General features: G+C 41.9%; 1 protein-coding gene across 1 annotated transcript; it reads right to left on the bottom strand.

The window, feature by feature from the left end:
• Positions 1-694: 694 nt before the first annotated feature.
• Positions 695-14908, bottom strand: ndufaf2 (NADH:ubiquinone oxidoreductase complex assembly factor 2). Its single transcript, XM_061729339.1, has 4 exons — positions 14709-14908; positions 4816-4905; positions 3806-3846; positions 695-1305 (listed from the first exon to the last, which is right to left on the bottom strand). Exons 1-4 carry the CDS (start codon positions 14821-14823, stop codon positions 1063-1065), a joined length of 489 nt encoding a protein of 162 aa, XP_061585323.1. The 5' UTR covers positions 14824-14908; the 3' UTR covers positions 695-1062.
• Between the last annotated feature and the right edge of the window lie 91 nt (positions 14909-14999).

Here is a 14999-nt window from a genome sequence, read left to right as displayed (position 1 = left end):
TGCCAAATATTGAGAGACACAAGATGCAATTAAATTAAGTCAAACTCTTGAATTCACAAGCTCCCTTAGAGTTTCAGGCTGAAGAAAATTTCCAATCCAAACAGTAACCCTTGCTACACAAGAATGTAAATCACACAGAGAACACGTGGTTTGAAAATCAATAACCATCTAAACATTTTAATATGTTAATGTTTGTAGTTAAGGAATTCATTCCTCCTGTTGGTATCAAAAGAGGTTTCCCCATTCACTGTAACTTGGTGACATCTGACATTCAAAAGATCACTGAGATCAATATTCTTGTATGCACGCCTGTATATGAATTATAGACAGCTGAACAAAACATCATAGGTGTTCTCACTTATCAATAAGTCGTATTTCTTTCAATCTTTGATGTTTCTGGAGCAGTCAGAAGCATAGGGCCATGTTTTTGACCAAAATTTTAGTTCATGTCGCTGAATTTCTGAGTTTTCTGAAGCCACTTGTGCTGGATAGAAGTGAAAAAGGAAGAACATATGTACATTACTGGAACTGGTGATGTTTGAGCATTGACACCATCTCAACATTAACAAAAAACACCTTTACTGTGTGCAATATAACTAAAGTTACTTTTTTTTTTTTTTTTTCTTCTAAGGGTAATACATTGATTTCTTGCAGTGTCTCCCAAAACATGAGTTGTATTCGGTACGCTAGAAGTAACCCCCACAAAATTAATTTCAAATTTCCTTTTATTTACAGATATATCAGCAATATATTATCCTTCAAATTTCTAATTAAGGATGAATATTGTCTAATGTATACAGTATAGTACATTTAAAAGCAAGGGAAGTCGTAACCTTTTTATAATGTAATGATGTCCAGTGAAATTGCCTTGAAATAAACACCTCCTTTATGAAGACAAGACTTGAAATGTCTTAAAGGACAGTTTATGGTTTATGACTTAAATACATTACACTCCTACTGAGATAAGCTTCTGATATCAAATCTCAGCTACTTATGTTCACAAAGTTTATACTGCATCTTTTTTTTTTGTGGGTCTGAATGACATTACCCTGCAGTCTCAGTCTATTTTTTGGGAGTGGGCATCCATGAGCCAGGCTGGAATGTGGTTGCAGTGCTGGTTGGCTCCTCACTGATCTCCTGTTTGCCAAAGTCAGTGGCAGCAGCATGGCCTTTGGCCACAGTCCTTGCAGGAGTCGACACCAAACCCTCCTCGTACTCTTTGGCCTGTAGAGCCAGATCTTTCTCTTCAACTTCCTTGGCCTTCAGCTTGATCTGCTGCCTCTGGGACTCATTCGTCATTAGCTCCTGTATGATATACAAATGCATATTTATGATAGGGTTCCTGCATTGGATATCACAAGGAAATTAAACATTTCATTTAATTCATTTAATATCTTGTTCATGGTCACAGGATGAAATGACCAATCATGTATTAATAAGTGTGTCAGCATATCTATGCTACATATAAAAACAATCTACAGTAATTCAAAATTTCAAAAGATGGACAGATGGATGAATGAAAAATGTATTACATTAGTCAATATTTTGCTTACATCATGATTTAAGCAGAGTTTGACTAGCAGAGTTTGCTGTAGGTTTTAAGGCACACAATAAAACTAGAAAGGTTTAAGAGTTGAACTGAAAACAAACAAATTCAGCATGTAGTTTAGAAGTCTACAGCATCTCTCACAAACCCACAACCACACACGGTAAAGCTGCTGAGGCCTATGATATGCATCTTCACAGACTGAACTCCTGCAGATGCTCGAATCTTGAATCTTATAGCCTTGAGTGCTACACCTTCAATACAAATGAGTGAGCTGAGGTGGCTTGGGCATCTGTACCGGATCCTCCTGGAGGCCTCCCTAGGGAGGTGTTCCAGGCATGTCCCTCCTCCCTAGGGAGGTGTTCCAGGCATGTCCCACCGGGAGGAGACCCCGGGGAAGACCCAGGACACGCTGGAGAGACTATGTCTCTCAGCTGGCCTGGGAACGTCTCGGACTCCCCTCAGAAGAGCTGGAGGAAGTGTCTGGGGTGAGGGAAGTCTGGGCATCTCTGTTGAGACTGCTGCCCCCGCGACCCGGCAACGGATAAGCGGTAGAAAATGGATGGATGGATGTATTGCCTTCTCCAGTTCTAATACTACCCATCCTGAATGCCTGGTTGTGTTTAAATCACAACTGCCACAGTACACTATGGACGATTAAACACTTTTATTCTCATATTATTCCACCTACTTGACAGAATATAAATCTGGGAAAGTCTATCTAAATGTTGAATAGGTGGTTTCAAGAAGATCTTTAAGGATTAACTGTAACCACAAGATTAGTTGATGGAACTAAAGCATTCATTTGCCTTCATAAGCAGCTACCTCAATTATTGTGTGGAGCATCTACCCATTGAGCATATAGTTGTAATAACAGAAATATTAATAAAAAATAATTATAAAAAAAGACGCACGCACGCACGCACGCACGCACGCACGCGCACACACACACACACACACTAAGGGCGGGCCACATGATCCCAACTGGGGTTCGTTTCAATTTACTTAACACAAACACACTACACAACACTCTTTCCTTCTGAAAGTTATTTCAAATGTTTTTTAAATTTCAAAATAAAGTAAGATATTTGTTGATGATTCATTTGTCCTTCTCTGGTATATGTGTCTGTTTATTCAGTTGTAGGCTCTGTTTGTGATTTGTTGTTTGAGCTTGGAGTGTTTTTGAGGCCACAAACTAAATCTTTTTTAGGGCCAGAGTCCTAGGGCCAGCCCTGTTGGAACAGACTGGTGAGCTAACATGACAGGAGACATTTACAATATCAACCATTCCAACTCACGGAAACCATATCAAACTGAACAGTTCAGCGGTGGACGAGTTACCCACTTGAGCTACAGCTAGTGTCCAGTGTTGTTAGCCTCGCCCTGTCGCTTGAAGCCAAAAAGGAAGGGAGGACTGGGCATAATACTGTTGTGTGCTGGCAAAACTGGAGGACTGGAAAAGAGAGGGGGGAGCTGTGGCCAAAACGCTCTGCTTTGGGGAGGGAGACAAACATACTGAGCTGCTTTTCCAGCCTGTTAATGACAGGATTTAATCCAATCAATTTATGTTGGTGTGGATCATGAAGAGAGGGAGCGTGACAAGGGGTAGGGTAATGTGCTGGGAGTGAAGCCTTGGCCACATCAACAATGTTCAGCTGTCGATGGCAGCTATTGGGCAGACGCAAGGCAGAAAATTGGAAGAGAATGTTCTGGCAGGAGAGGCAGGGGATGGCATTGGGCACTGGCAGGGACTGAGGACAGAGAGACAGAAAGAGTGCCTGGGCACTGGCCTTCCAAGGGATTTCCTATAGGCCCGCATTCTACCGGCCAAATAATTTCCACCATTCTCACATTTAAAGAGCAATAAACCCAGTGAGAGGAGCACAAGGGGGAAAAAACTGCACGCCTTCACCATTCCTATCCCGGAGAGTGCCAGAAATAAACCACAAAAAGCTGAGATGCAGGCTTCTGCTGTGGAAAAAAAGAAAGTAAACTAGGACGTGGTGTCAGTGAGCCTCTTGTTCAGAGGCTGTTTCTGCTCTCTGCCTCGCCATCAATGCGCTTCAGTTGCTGTTTATTTTAACACCTGTCCCCCAAAGTTCTTGGATTCTGCACGGAACTGTAGGATAAAACAAATCAAAGCTTTTCCTTTCCATCTTTACTTCTTTCCCCTCCCTTGTAACTAGTCCCCCCCCCACCACCCACCCCCGAGTCCACCCATCAGCACAGTGGGGAGGCTGGGGGGGGAGGGAGACGCACCTCAACAGAGGGGGGCTCCTTCCGTCTGCCTCGGATCCACGCTGGAAGAGGAGAAGAGGAGAAAAGAAGAGTGTGAACACCCACACGAACATGTACTGCACAAACAAAACCTGCAGTCATATTTAAAGGCTGAGGCTGCAGCATCACTGAGTTTTAGGGCAGTGTAGCTACTGAGGAACACAACTGGATAGGGGATTATATCCAAGGACTTTTAGTTTGTTTTCTTTCATGCCGCTTTGCGAGCCATTGGGAAACAGGCAAGAACCATACGCATGATGAACTCAAAACGTTAAGATTGCTTTGGTCTAGGCAGAGCAGGGCCTCTGAGCATTGTGTCTCAGAAGAAAGACCGAGGCTCTTCTTTGATCTTGGAATTTGAAAGTACGTGTTCTGTCATTGCTCATCAATACCACTGTCCTCTTTATTCCTAAGAAGATATGTGTCTGTCATCTTCTTTTTTTATTATTAGTATTTATTATTTAAGAAACCCTATTTTTGCTGAGCTGCCTGCACACCAGAGCAGGTTAAATGGAGCCAGAAAGAAAGACGAAGACAGATTTGCAACTCTTCTTCCAGCTAGCGCAGGGATTCCGGACCTCTTTTATCCCTTTCTTATTTGCATCCTGATGAAAATGCATGAGGGATGGGGCGAAGTAGGATGAGGGCTTTAAGGTGGATAAAGCAAGTCGGAAACACAGGGAAACGCTTGTATCCAGTTGTAAGAAATTTGAAACACTATTTCAAGGCATGGTTGTATGGCACCAGAGGAAAGCAACAATCATAAGTTAATTCCCAAGCCCCATCGCGTCTTTAAAGATGTTAAAAAAAAATTAAAAATCCCAACTCAAAATCTGTAAAGATCCCAAAAGATGCATCCATGAATCTGTCATTCCATATTATGTTTGCAGCACTTTGTGCACTCTGTTGGATAAATGTTTGGTTAACATTGCAATTTCTCCATGTTTGTGATAGTTACAATATGCAGCATGGATGCTAGAGTCCAGACTTACCATCCCACTCCATCGGAATGCTGCCCTCCATATACTCAAGCTCTGTAGGATTGGCTGGCTCTACCAGCCGTTTGGCACGAATGTGATTTCCTGGGGAGAAAAAAAAAAGAGAAAAAAGGAAAAACACAAGATATGAGATGGAGATGCTCACCAAATGCGCATAAAATGTAGGAGTACAAACACAAAGAAGTGCAGACACAATGCTCTCCACCTCCTGCTCACAGAGGCACACAGATACAGACAGACACACAAACACACAGAGGGATGACAGTGCTGTGACAGGCCGTGGATGATTACCTCGCGGCCCTCGGGCCCTTCTCCTCAGATCTCGCTGAGTGGCTCCAAATCTGGGCTAAGCCTCTATGCAAATCAGTCTTCCTCTAACCCAACCAACCACAGCCCCCTTCACTTACAACCTCTTCCAATCACAGCACTCTGGCTAACAATGCCCTCCAAAATCAACGTCAAGCCATGCAGGAGACAAAAGAGGTCAGATATCACAGAGAACAGGAGAGGTGCGAGCGTGGAATATTAAGTGCTCCTTTTCCCTATCTGTACACAGCACAGCGCTCGCTAGCAGCAAGGCCAGCGCCAATTATTTTGGTCAAATCTGCTGATTAGACAAGTTTGGCTGGCACACAATGACATGGAGACGAAGGCTGGAAGGGGGGGCTATAGAGAAACTGTATAAGAGAAAGCAAGAGAAACAAAAAAGAGCCACATGTGTTACATCTTTGTGTGGTGATATGGAGCATCGCTCAGTGTTCACGCTTAGGAAGAACCGTGTTTTCATAGCTTCTCCTCACAGGTAGTCGGATGTCTATCCATCGCTTCCATCCCTTGGAGAAATGATGAGGCAAGGAAGGAGGGTGTAGAAGGAGGGGGGGGGAGAAAGTGATGATGCATGGCAAACATGGCAAAAAGAAGAGAAATGAATGGGCAAAGAAGAAAAAAAATGTTCCAAAACACAGACAGACAATCTGTCAGGATTCTATCACAGTTTCTCCGCAGCTGACTGGACATGGACAAATGGAGGCAACCACCTCCATGCAGGCTGCAGACTGATGGCCTTAATGTTTACTTCAGCCATAACAGATAGGTTTGAGGCTAGGGTGGACAAATGATGGCACGCTAAAAAAAATGGCAAAGTAAGGGCTGTGTAGGTGTTGCACTTGTTTGCCATCCATATGTTCGGTTTTCTGGTCATTTCAATGGAGCAATATCCGTCTTACCTGAGTTGCTCTGTTAATTTTCTTCTGAAGAAGATTCTTTTCTATACTTTATCCAGCCTGTGCGGTAATCAGGTCAGCTAATTAGGCTAGTATTGCTTTGGTTCTGCCCCGGTTCCCACTAGATTGTGACTATGAGGCCTCGCAGGCTCCAGCTCTGCAGCTTCACTTTTGTAATATTCAGGTCTAACAAACACTGCATTCCCACACCTAATCTGCAAAACTGGTCCAGAAATAAGCAAAACACATGATATGATCCTTGCAGTTGCATGCGTGCCTTTAAATATCCTCTGAGAAAGTGTTTCCAAGAAAACCCAACAAAAACAACTGCCAGCAAACACAAAGCTATGTTCTCTAGGCAATCCTGACAAATACATTTAAACAGGTATGCTAATTATAAGCAGATCATATCCATATTTACACAGGGCGTGGGTGGCAGCATACTGAAATGGTACAATTGTATTATAGTCCCCACATGCAATGTGCTTAGCTGCAGCTAATGACTAGATAATACGGATAAAAAGAGGAGCCTACTTTTTCCTCTCCTCTGTCACACTCAAACATAGCTCTGCTCTAGCCTTGTTGCTTTTGCAGCATGACTAAACCCTTTCCACTCCACATTTTATCTGTGTATTATAATGACAAATGCAGCATGTAGTTAGAAAACCTGCAGGTTCCTACCATCACATACACAGTGGGTGAACGCTCGAATTTCATGCTCTCTGTCATCTTTATTTTTACAACTCGAAACAGAAAGGATGAGACTAAACTGTTATACAAGAAGAAAAAATAAGAAACAAAAGGAACTGACCTGATATACACGTATTATTACAGATATGTTTATCAAAAACGTGATTATTGCATGTGATGTGAGAGAATTGGCTGCCCTGGCGAATTTTATTCATCTAATTTTCTCACCTCTCTTGACTTCCTTCTATCACTATGATTATCAGTGTATAGAACAGACCCTGCCACTTTTAGTTTCAAACATACCGTATTTTCTGGACTATAAGCCGCTACTTTTTTCTTAGGTTTTGAACCATGCGGCTTATGTAAAGGTGCGGCTATTCTGTGGATTTTTCTTCCACCGCTCGGGGGAGTGCTAACCGGAATTAGAATAAAAACTAAGACAAAATAAATGCAAAGAAGAATACGCTACTTCTTCTCTAGTAGATAGAAGTAGAAGCAGATTTCAAATAGATAAATAGATACTGGTTATTTTCTCTTGGTTCTGTCCAGTTTTAATCAGCAAAGTTGCTGCCATGTTAAAAGACACTGTTAGGAAAGATCTATTTAGGTACAAACATGTACATCATTTACAGTTCAGAATCATTCTGTACATGTAGTAAATATCTAATCTAACAACAGAAATATCTGCGGCTTCTTTTTCTTTTTTTTTTTTTAAATAGAGCGGATGCGGCTTATATACAGGTGCGGCTTATAGTCCAGAAAATATGGTATATAAAAAGAAAACCAAAAAACTAATCACAAATTTGTGTAGATTTGTCAAAGTTGATTCAAGGAGAATTTCAAAAACATGAAATAAAACGAATGCAAGAGAATCTTCGCATTGCAGAAGTATAACCTGCAAATGTTTAGCGTTTTCAAATGATTGACTAGCACATTTTTGTGACAGTCACCAGACTGCTTGTGAGCTACCTGTCTGCTCCGCTGTACTGAGCAGACCTGCCTCTTCCTTCTCTCCCACCTTGAGACAGAAAGAGAGGTAAGTAGAGTGTTAGGTGCTTTCGATCTCAGTGGGGCCCCTTGTGACAGGTTTGCTTTCTCATCACTCACGAGGGGGGAAACCTATTTACCAGTTAAATACACACACACACACACACACACACACACACACACACACACACACACACACACACACACACACACACACACACACACACACACACACACACACACACACACACACACACACACACACACACACACACACACACACACACACACACACACACACACACACACACACACACACACACACACACACACACACACACACACACACACAGATTAACCTGAGGGACAGGAGTGAGGACGCTGCCTCTTTACCGTGAAGGACAAAAACGCAGCACTGCGTTGGAACGGGGGAGGGGCCAGCGGCGGGAGGAATGAAATCCCACAGCATCAATATTCATGAGCCATCTCACCTGTCTGAGCGCAACTCATCTGTGAGCCTTGCTGTGAAACCTGAGGGGGGAGGGGAGAGAAACCCAGGGAAAAGGAGGAGACGGAAAAGCAGGATGGGTGAGGGGTTGCTGTAGAAGCCCCACTTCAATCCTTCCCATTCGTTAAAATAAGACAGGATGCGCTCCAAGGGCTGCTCTTTGAACCCTGAACACACCCTGCTAAACTCCATCACCTGCTTCGACACACACGTACACACAACTACATTTAAAAAAAACCCTCCAACATCGCACATCAGTTCCCAGGTGAGTACTAGTAGGGGCAACCTGAGAGGTTTTTCACCTCCACAATGTCAGTGCGGGCATCTTGTGCCGCGTCTCTTACGCCGTATACTTTTCTTCTTCACTCTTTTTGCACCACAGACATAGATATTACAGGAACAAGCTTAAGTCAGCAACATTTGGGGTCAGGAGAGTCTTTAAAACTCACAGAAGATATGGGAAAGAGCTCTGTACCTGAGCCCAGCAGGTGGACCGAGGCCCAACCTGCTTACAAAGATCACATCTACAGCCTATAAACACCATGTTTACTTGTATGAGAACAGATTTTGTGTTTACTTTTATGAGGACAGACAGTGCAGACAAAAGCTCCCAACTGCAACAGCGTTTCAATGGAGAGCAGCATTCTCAGTCGGAGGCAGGGTTTCAGGCCTCGCACCGGGGTGGAACAAAACGCAGTCTTGAAGCCGCAATTCCATCAGCCTGGATTCAGCCAAGTTTATTTCTCTCCAGCTGAGCCGTGCGCTGGAGGAGGGTGGGAGACCAATGCGTCCGTCATAATACACAGCTATATACACACACACAGTATATATATATATATATATATATATATATATATATATATATATATATATATATATATATATATATATATATATATATATATATACACACCGTATTTTCCGCACTGCATTATAAGGCGCACCTTCAATGAATGACGTACTTTTTCCATATATAAGGTGCACCGCATTATAAGGCGCATAAATAAATATATGGTAAAATACCGTACTATAGTGGCTGGGGTTGAGTTACGTATCTACCTGATGGAGCTGCGCTACAGGAAACGCTACAAAATCCTACAGCAAATGCAAAAAAAAAAAAAAAAACAACAAGAAAAGCGTATGTCAACTTTATTAACAAAATAAAAACCAGCTTTGCTCCGTCTCGTCAAAGTCGCCATTATGCGAGTCAGCGTCTCTACTGTTGTCTTGAACGTCTGTGACGATTCCTGACGTTTTTAGCACCATTACTTTGGCAACACCAACTACAGTAGCTACAATCCCCCTGACTACAGTAACAGAAATTACCGTAATGATCATATATAAGGCGCACTGCCTTATAAGGCGCACTGCCGGTTTTTGAGAAAATTAAAGGCTTTTAAGTGCCTTTTAAGCGCCTTATAGTGCGGAAAATACGGTATATATATATATATATATATATATATATATATGACTTTAGATTATTTTCTCTGTGATCACCTATCTTTAAGAGGTGTCCACTCTCCTACATCACATATCAAAATAGAACTCTAGTGAGCAGGAAGTCAGCATCCTTTCTGTAGCTTTGTGACAGTCTGGACCCCCTTCCTTCCTCTGTAGCTCCTCTGAGTCTCATGTTGTCTGATGTCCAAACACCAAATCCTACACCCTCTCTCTGTTCACCTCCATCATTCCCTTCAAACCCCCTTCTTCCTTTTTCCTCCATTGCACCTTAACCGCGCCCCTCCAAATACACACACACACCAGCAACCCCTCTCACCATTAACCTACCCCCCTGTCTGCCTGTTCCACCCACTCATTTCACCCTCAGTCTCAAACCTTCCTTTCACTGTTACTCGTTCCATTCTTACCCTGCTATAATTTCACCCCATATGTCAGCTTTGCTTTTGTTCTTTGTCACTCACTTTCTGTACCCCACCTTCTTCTCCACCCTCCAATCGTCTCCTTCGGCCTTATCTTTTCTTGTTTCCTTTCTCCCTTGCCTTATGCCTCTCTGCCTGTCCGCTTTATTAAGTTTTCTGGATTGAATAAGCAGCGACAGGCTCCAGGAGACGTTCCCGTGTGTGTCAGATTGTCTGTCAGCCCTTATGGTTGAGTTTCTGACCGACATAGACCCTCAGGTGTCAAAACATGTTGGACTTGAATCCTATTTAGGTCAAAATACTTTTTTTTATTGTTTTTTTTCATTAATGTGCCAGTTCCTCTTGATTTCATTATCAATGTCAAACAAAGCAAAACGGTGAGCAGAAAAGTTGAAACGGTACAATTTATTTTCAGTTAAATGTAATGTATATGGCTGCAAATCAGCTGCAGATTGGCACGGTTTAATAGACTTGTGTAACAATTGAACCGCTGACATTGGATCTAAGCCTATTTGAAATGTTCTGCCATAGAAAATAAATGGGCTCATCTCTCATTTTCAGAATCTATTTCTTCAAATGCATTTTTAATGAACTAGTTAAGCCACCCTATGATGAACCACAAAATACACATACTCGCTTGGCAACCAGTGTACATCTAGATGAGCTAAATCTTGCAATGATTAAACAACCTTCATTTAAACCCTATGCATTGCAAAAGCTGCTGATCAATTAGTATGATTTACTGTAGCGGTTCTGGACATAGCTGCTCCTCTAAACACTGACTTGGTGTTCCACCGTAGGATAGACCTTCCTTCATCACACCCAAGGGATGACTTGTGGCAGAATAAACAGCCATTTGGACCCTCGTCGCTTTCCAATGTGAGTCTTTCCGGGGAAATATGAGGCTTGAATCAACGCTCTGATGACACACAGCCATCTGTTGTTGTGTTAAGTGTGCTAGGGCATGAAGTGGAGAGAGCGCACAATTGCTGATTTCTGTTTTTTTTGTTAATGCAAAGTGGATACATATGCACATACAAACACAGGGTGTGCAGTTGATTGTCACGCTGTATAAAATTACATACACAATCCCACATGCATACTCTAAAGCAAAAGTACACACCTCCTTCCTGGGTCCCTAGAGTGGCTCATCCTGAAATAGCAGAACTAAGGCCTTTTCTGTCTTTCACTTCATAGAACAGAGCCCGAGAATCAAATAAATAATAGACAAAGAGAGCGGGATAGTGATAGCACGACAAGTCAATGCCTCTTTTCTCTGCAACAGCATGGCACACCTCTGAAGAACCTCTGAATCTCTTCCATTCTCCACACAGTGGAGAGAACCAATAGATTAAAACTGCATGGCGCACACCGCTAAAATGAATACAGCTAAAAATACATCCTTTTCACTGAGACATGAAAGGAAACTGCCTTTCCCCTGTCCACTATTGAGCAGCCATTGATTCCAAGACAAAGGCTACACCTCCTCAAAGAGGTAAGAAAAATAGCAATCATACGGGCAATTATTTTCAAATGTGCCTGCAGCAGCCGATAATGTCAGTGCGCCTCTCTTCCTAAATAAAGGGAGGGAAGGCAGGCGTCGGAGCTGCAGGCCCATTGCTCAAGACGAATGAGCCCATCCACAGAATGCTTGGCTTTCATCTGGGCAGCATGACACGGCGCCCCATGCAGTGTGAGGCAGAGCGGAGCCTGGGGGACAGAGGCACACAGAAAGAGAGGAGAATATAGATTCTCTTTTCAGCTCTGTGGGGACAACACCAAGGAAAAAACCTCCTAAGACCAGTGGCCATATTGCCTTGTAGCCCTGCCACAGACAGCACTTGCTGGGCCTCCATAGTCCCTAACACAGTCCTTTCTACAAGAAAGCAGCACACACAGTGGGCCTTTGTAGCTGCAGGACCTTTTGTAAAGACAGAGACAGAGATTCTCTCTTTCAAGAAGTGTACTTCATACCCAGGCCCTTTTCATTTTGATGAGGAGCAACATCTAAGGAGAGGGGTTTAGAAAAGTCTCTGCTGGGTCTATCCCTCCACACCGCTGAAATACTCCACTGTTTTGAATAGTAATCTTCACTGGAATTACTTCAAAGGAGGAAAATCCAGAGGCAGCAATGTAGGGGAGGGGCACGGGAAGGAAGGACTGTGTGAAGGCAACGAAAAAGGTCAACACAAGGAGATGTTAACATCAGATGGGACAAATTCACATAAAATGAAAAGTTTATTTCCTTTTCCATTAGTGTCTTGGCAAATGTTAACATGTGGGCCTACACTTGGCTGTTGGAGTGGCTTACGCCCCAGTTTTGTAAAGTTAGCTGACTGAGAGAGGTAGAAAATGAATGCAGCAAAACATAGATAAAAAGTAGAACGGGATGGAGTGTGCAACAGAAATGGACACATGAATAGAGACAGGCAGAGAGACAGAGGCTCCTCACCTATTTTAACCACTACTTGTGCGCTGCAGTGGAAAGCCCTGCGGTCCATGCCTTAAGGCACTGAGCCCACGCTTGGCCTATCAGTTCAAGATCAAAAAGTGCCCGCTTTAGCAAGACATATGGACTGAATAATGCATCTGCTTTATTTCCACAAGGCTGAACAGGGCAAGTAGCAGAGAGAAAAACAAAAAAAAGCAAATGTGTGCACCAAATTTTTCTTTACATTTGTTCTAAATTCATACATGAGCCTATGAATATGGCTGCCTGGTGTTTGTCTGCACCAATTTTTCTGCAGGCCAACTAACCTTTCCACAGTGTCAGTCATTGTGATGGGACAGAGCATCCTTTTTTTTTTTTTTTTCTTTAGTGTGCCAGAGAACCGCTTCTGTGATGTCTCATTTGAATAGTCTGTCAGCCAGGGGTTGAGGAGGCAGCCTTGTAATGAATTATAAATACAAGGTGGGTGCAAGATTCCCCACAAACTGCTGAGAAAAGGTGAAGCACAAAGTCAAGCTCAGTCAGAAAGAAAGAAAGCCTGCAACCTGCCAGAGGTCAGTACCCCCTTCAACAAAAATAATAAAAACAAAGAGCAAAACAAAACAGCTCATTTCCATCCACTGAGAAAAACCACTGAATGTAATCATTGTATGATATCTATTATGCTTTGCTAGCTTGGATGATGAGACTAAGAGAGAGATAGAGAGAGACAGGTATACAAATATGTACAGGTGGAATAAAATGACTAATCTTTACAAATTTATGAGGACTAAAAACATGTACACTTGGGAAGGAGCAAACTGTGCATTGGTTTGATAATTCTGGGAAACAAAACATTCCTTTAAAAACAAGGGAAATGTAACTTTTAACCAATTCTAAACCAGAAGAAAAGTCTTATGCTTTGAATATTTATGCCTCACTTACGACGAGTCTTTATACGAGTCTGACTACTGATAAATGAAAGTGTAAAAGAGGAAAAATGAGGGCTGGTTTGTGTATACAGGTTAAAATATTTAAGAGGAGACTAGTGAATAATGTGCATAATGCTTTACTATATGAGACAAGTTCATGAGAAGCAATTGATTTACTCAAATTATTATTATTATTATTATTATTATTATTATTATTATTAATAATAGTAGTAGTAAAAGTGACAGGTGTCAGTTATGCCTGCATGTAATCCCATTTCAACAAAGAAACCCATGCTATGGAGGGTCTTAGTCATGGATGTCCCTCGTCACTACTTCCTGTCCAAGATGCACATCAACGTATTATTTGAGTGAGGTAACTGAATCTCCAGGAGCAACAAGCACACCTTTGGCCTTTTACTTCAGACACAGTGTGAAGGACACTGCTGATGTCCCACAGTGGATTAAGCTGACACAGTTCCACTGGTTGGCTGAGCAGTACATACTGTTGAATTGCCATGTCTCAAAAGGGATATATGACCCCATTATACACTACCATTCAAATGAATGGGAAAACGTATCCAAACTTTTAAATAGTAGTGTAAACTATTATCGTAGACAAACAATAATTTGAAATACAAGAGTGGGAGGTTTATTTATTTTTTAGCACATAGAGAACTGGAGTTGTTTTCAAAAGTTATTAAAAACTATAATGTATAGCTTGCAATACATAGGTAGTAAGACATTTGATTTGACCAAAAAAAGAAAGAAAAAAAAGGAAAATCTAAGACGTCATAATTAAGACTGATGCGCCCTCTAGCGGCAGCTTTTCAACACTACATGGGTGAAAGGGAAAAGGTAAGGTCAAATTCAGCGTAGCAAGACAGCACATGGTTGCATATATATATATATATATATATATATATATATATATATATATATATATATATATATATATATATATATATATATATATATATATATATATATATATATATATATATATACATAAATAAACACAAAAGGGGTGGAATGCGAAGGGTTTTGAACTTAAATTAATTCAACAGTAGCAAAATAAAAACTAAGAGATAAGCTCATAAAATATTGTGGAAGGGAAAACAGTCACTGTCTGTACACAATATGACAATTTTTCTTTCAAGTAATCTGCATTTTATCCTCACGTGTTAGAATTGTAAACAAAGCCTTAACAACCTAACAATGTTACTTTAAGTCTTATTTTACCTGTCCACGCTCTCTGCTCAGGGATAAAGTAATATTTATTTCCCAAATGGTCCGTCCCGACGTGCTCGCGCACTAGTCCAAAGGTACGCCGCAAAATGCCAGCAATGCGGCTCATCTTTACAGGATAAGAAGTTTCTAGAGATCCTCCTGTGATAGTGGTCTTGTTTTTGTCTGTCGCACACTCTTGTTTATATGATTTAGCCAAGGGCTCACGGAGAGTCAACAAACCGCTCCCTGATTGGACGGCGGTTCTGGTTCAACCAATCACAGCTCAGCTAGAGTAGAGTGGGC

The sequence above is a fragment of the Cololabis saira genome, chromosome 9 (genome assembly GCF_033807715.1).
Source record: "Cololabis saira isolate AMF1-May2022 chromosome 9, fColSai1.1, whole genome shotgun sequence".
In the NCBI taxonomy this organism is placed as follows: domain Eukaryota; kingdom Metazoa; phylum Chordata; class Actinopteri; order Beloniformes; family Belonidae; genus Cololabis; species Cololabis saira.
The sequence above is the reverse complement of the archived record's forward strand: the minus strand, read 5'-3'. Positions and strand labels throughout refer to the sequence as shown.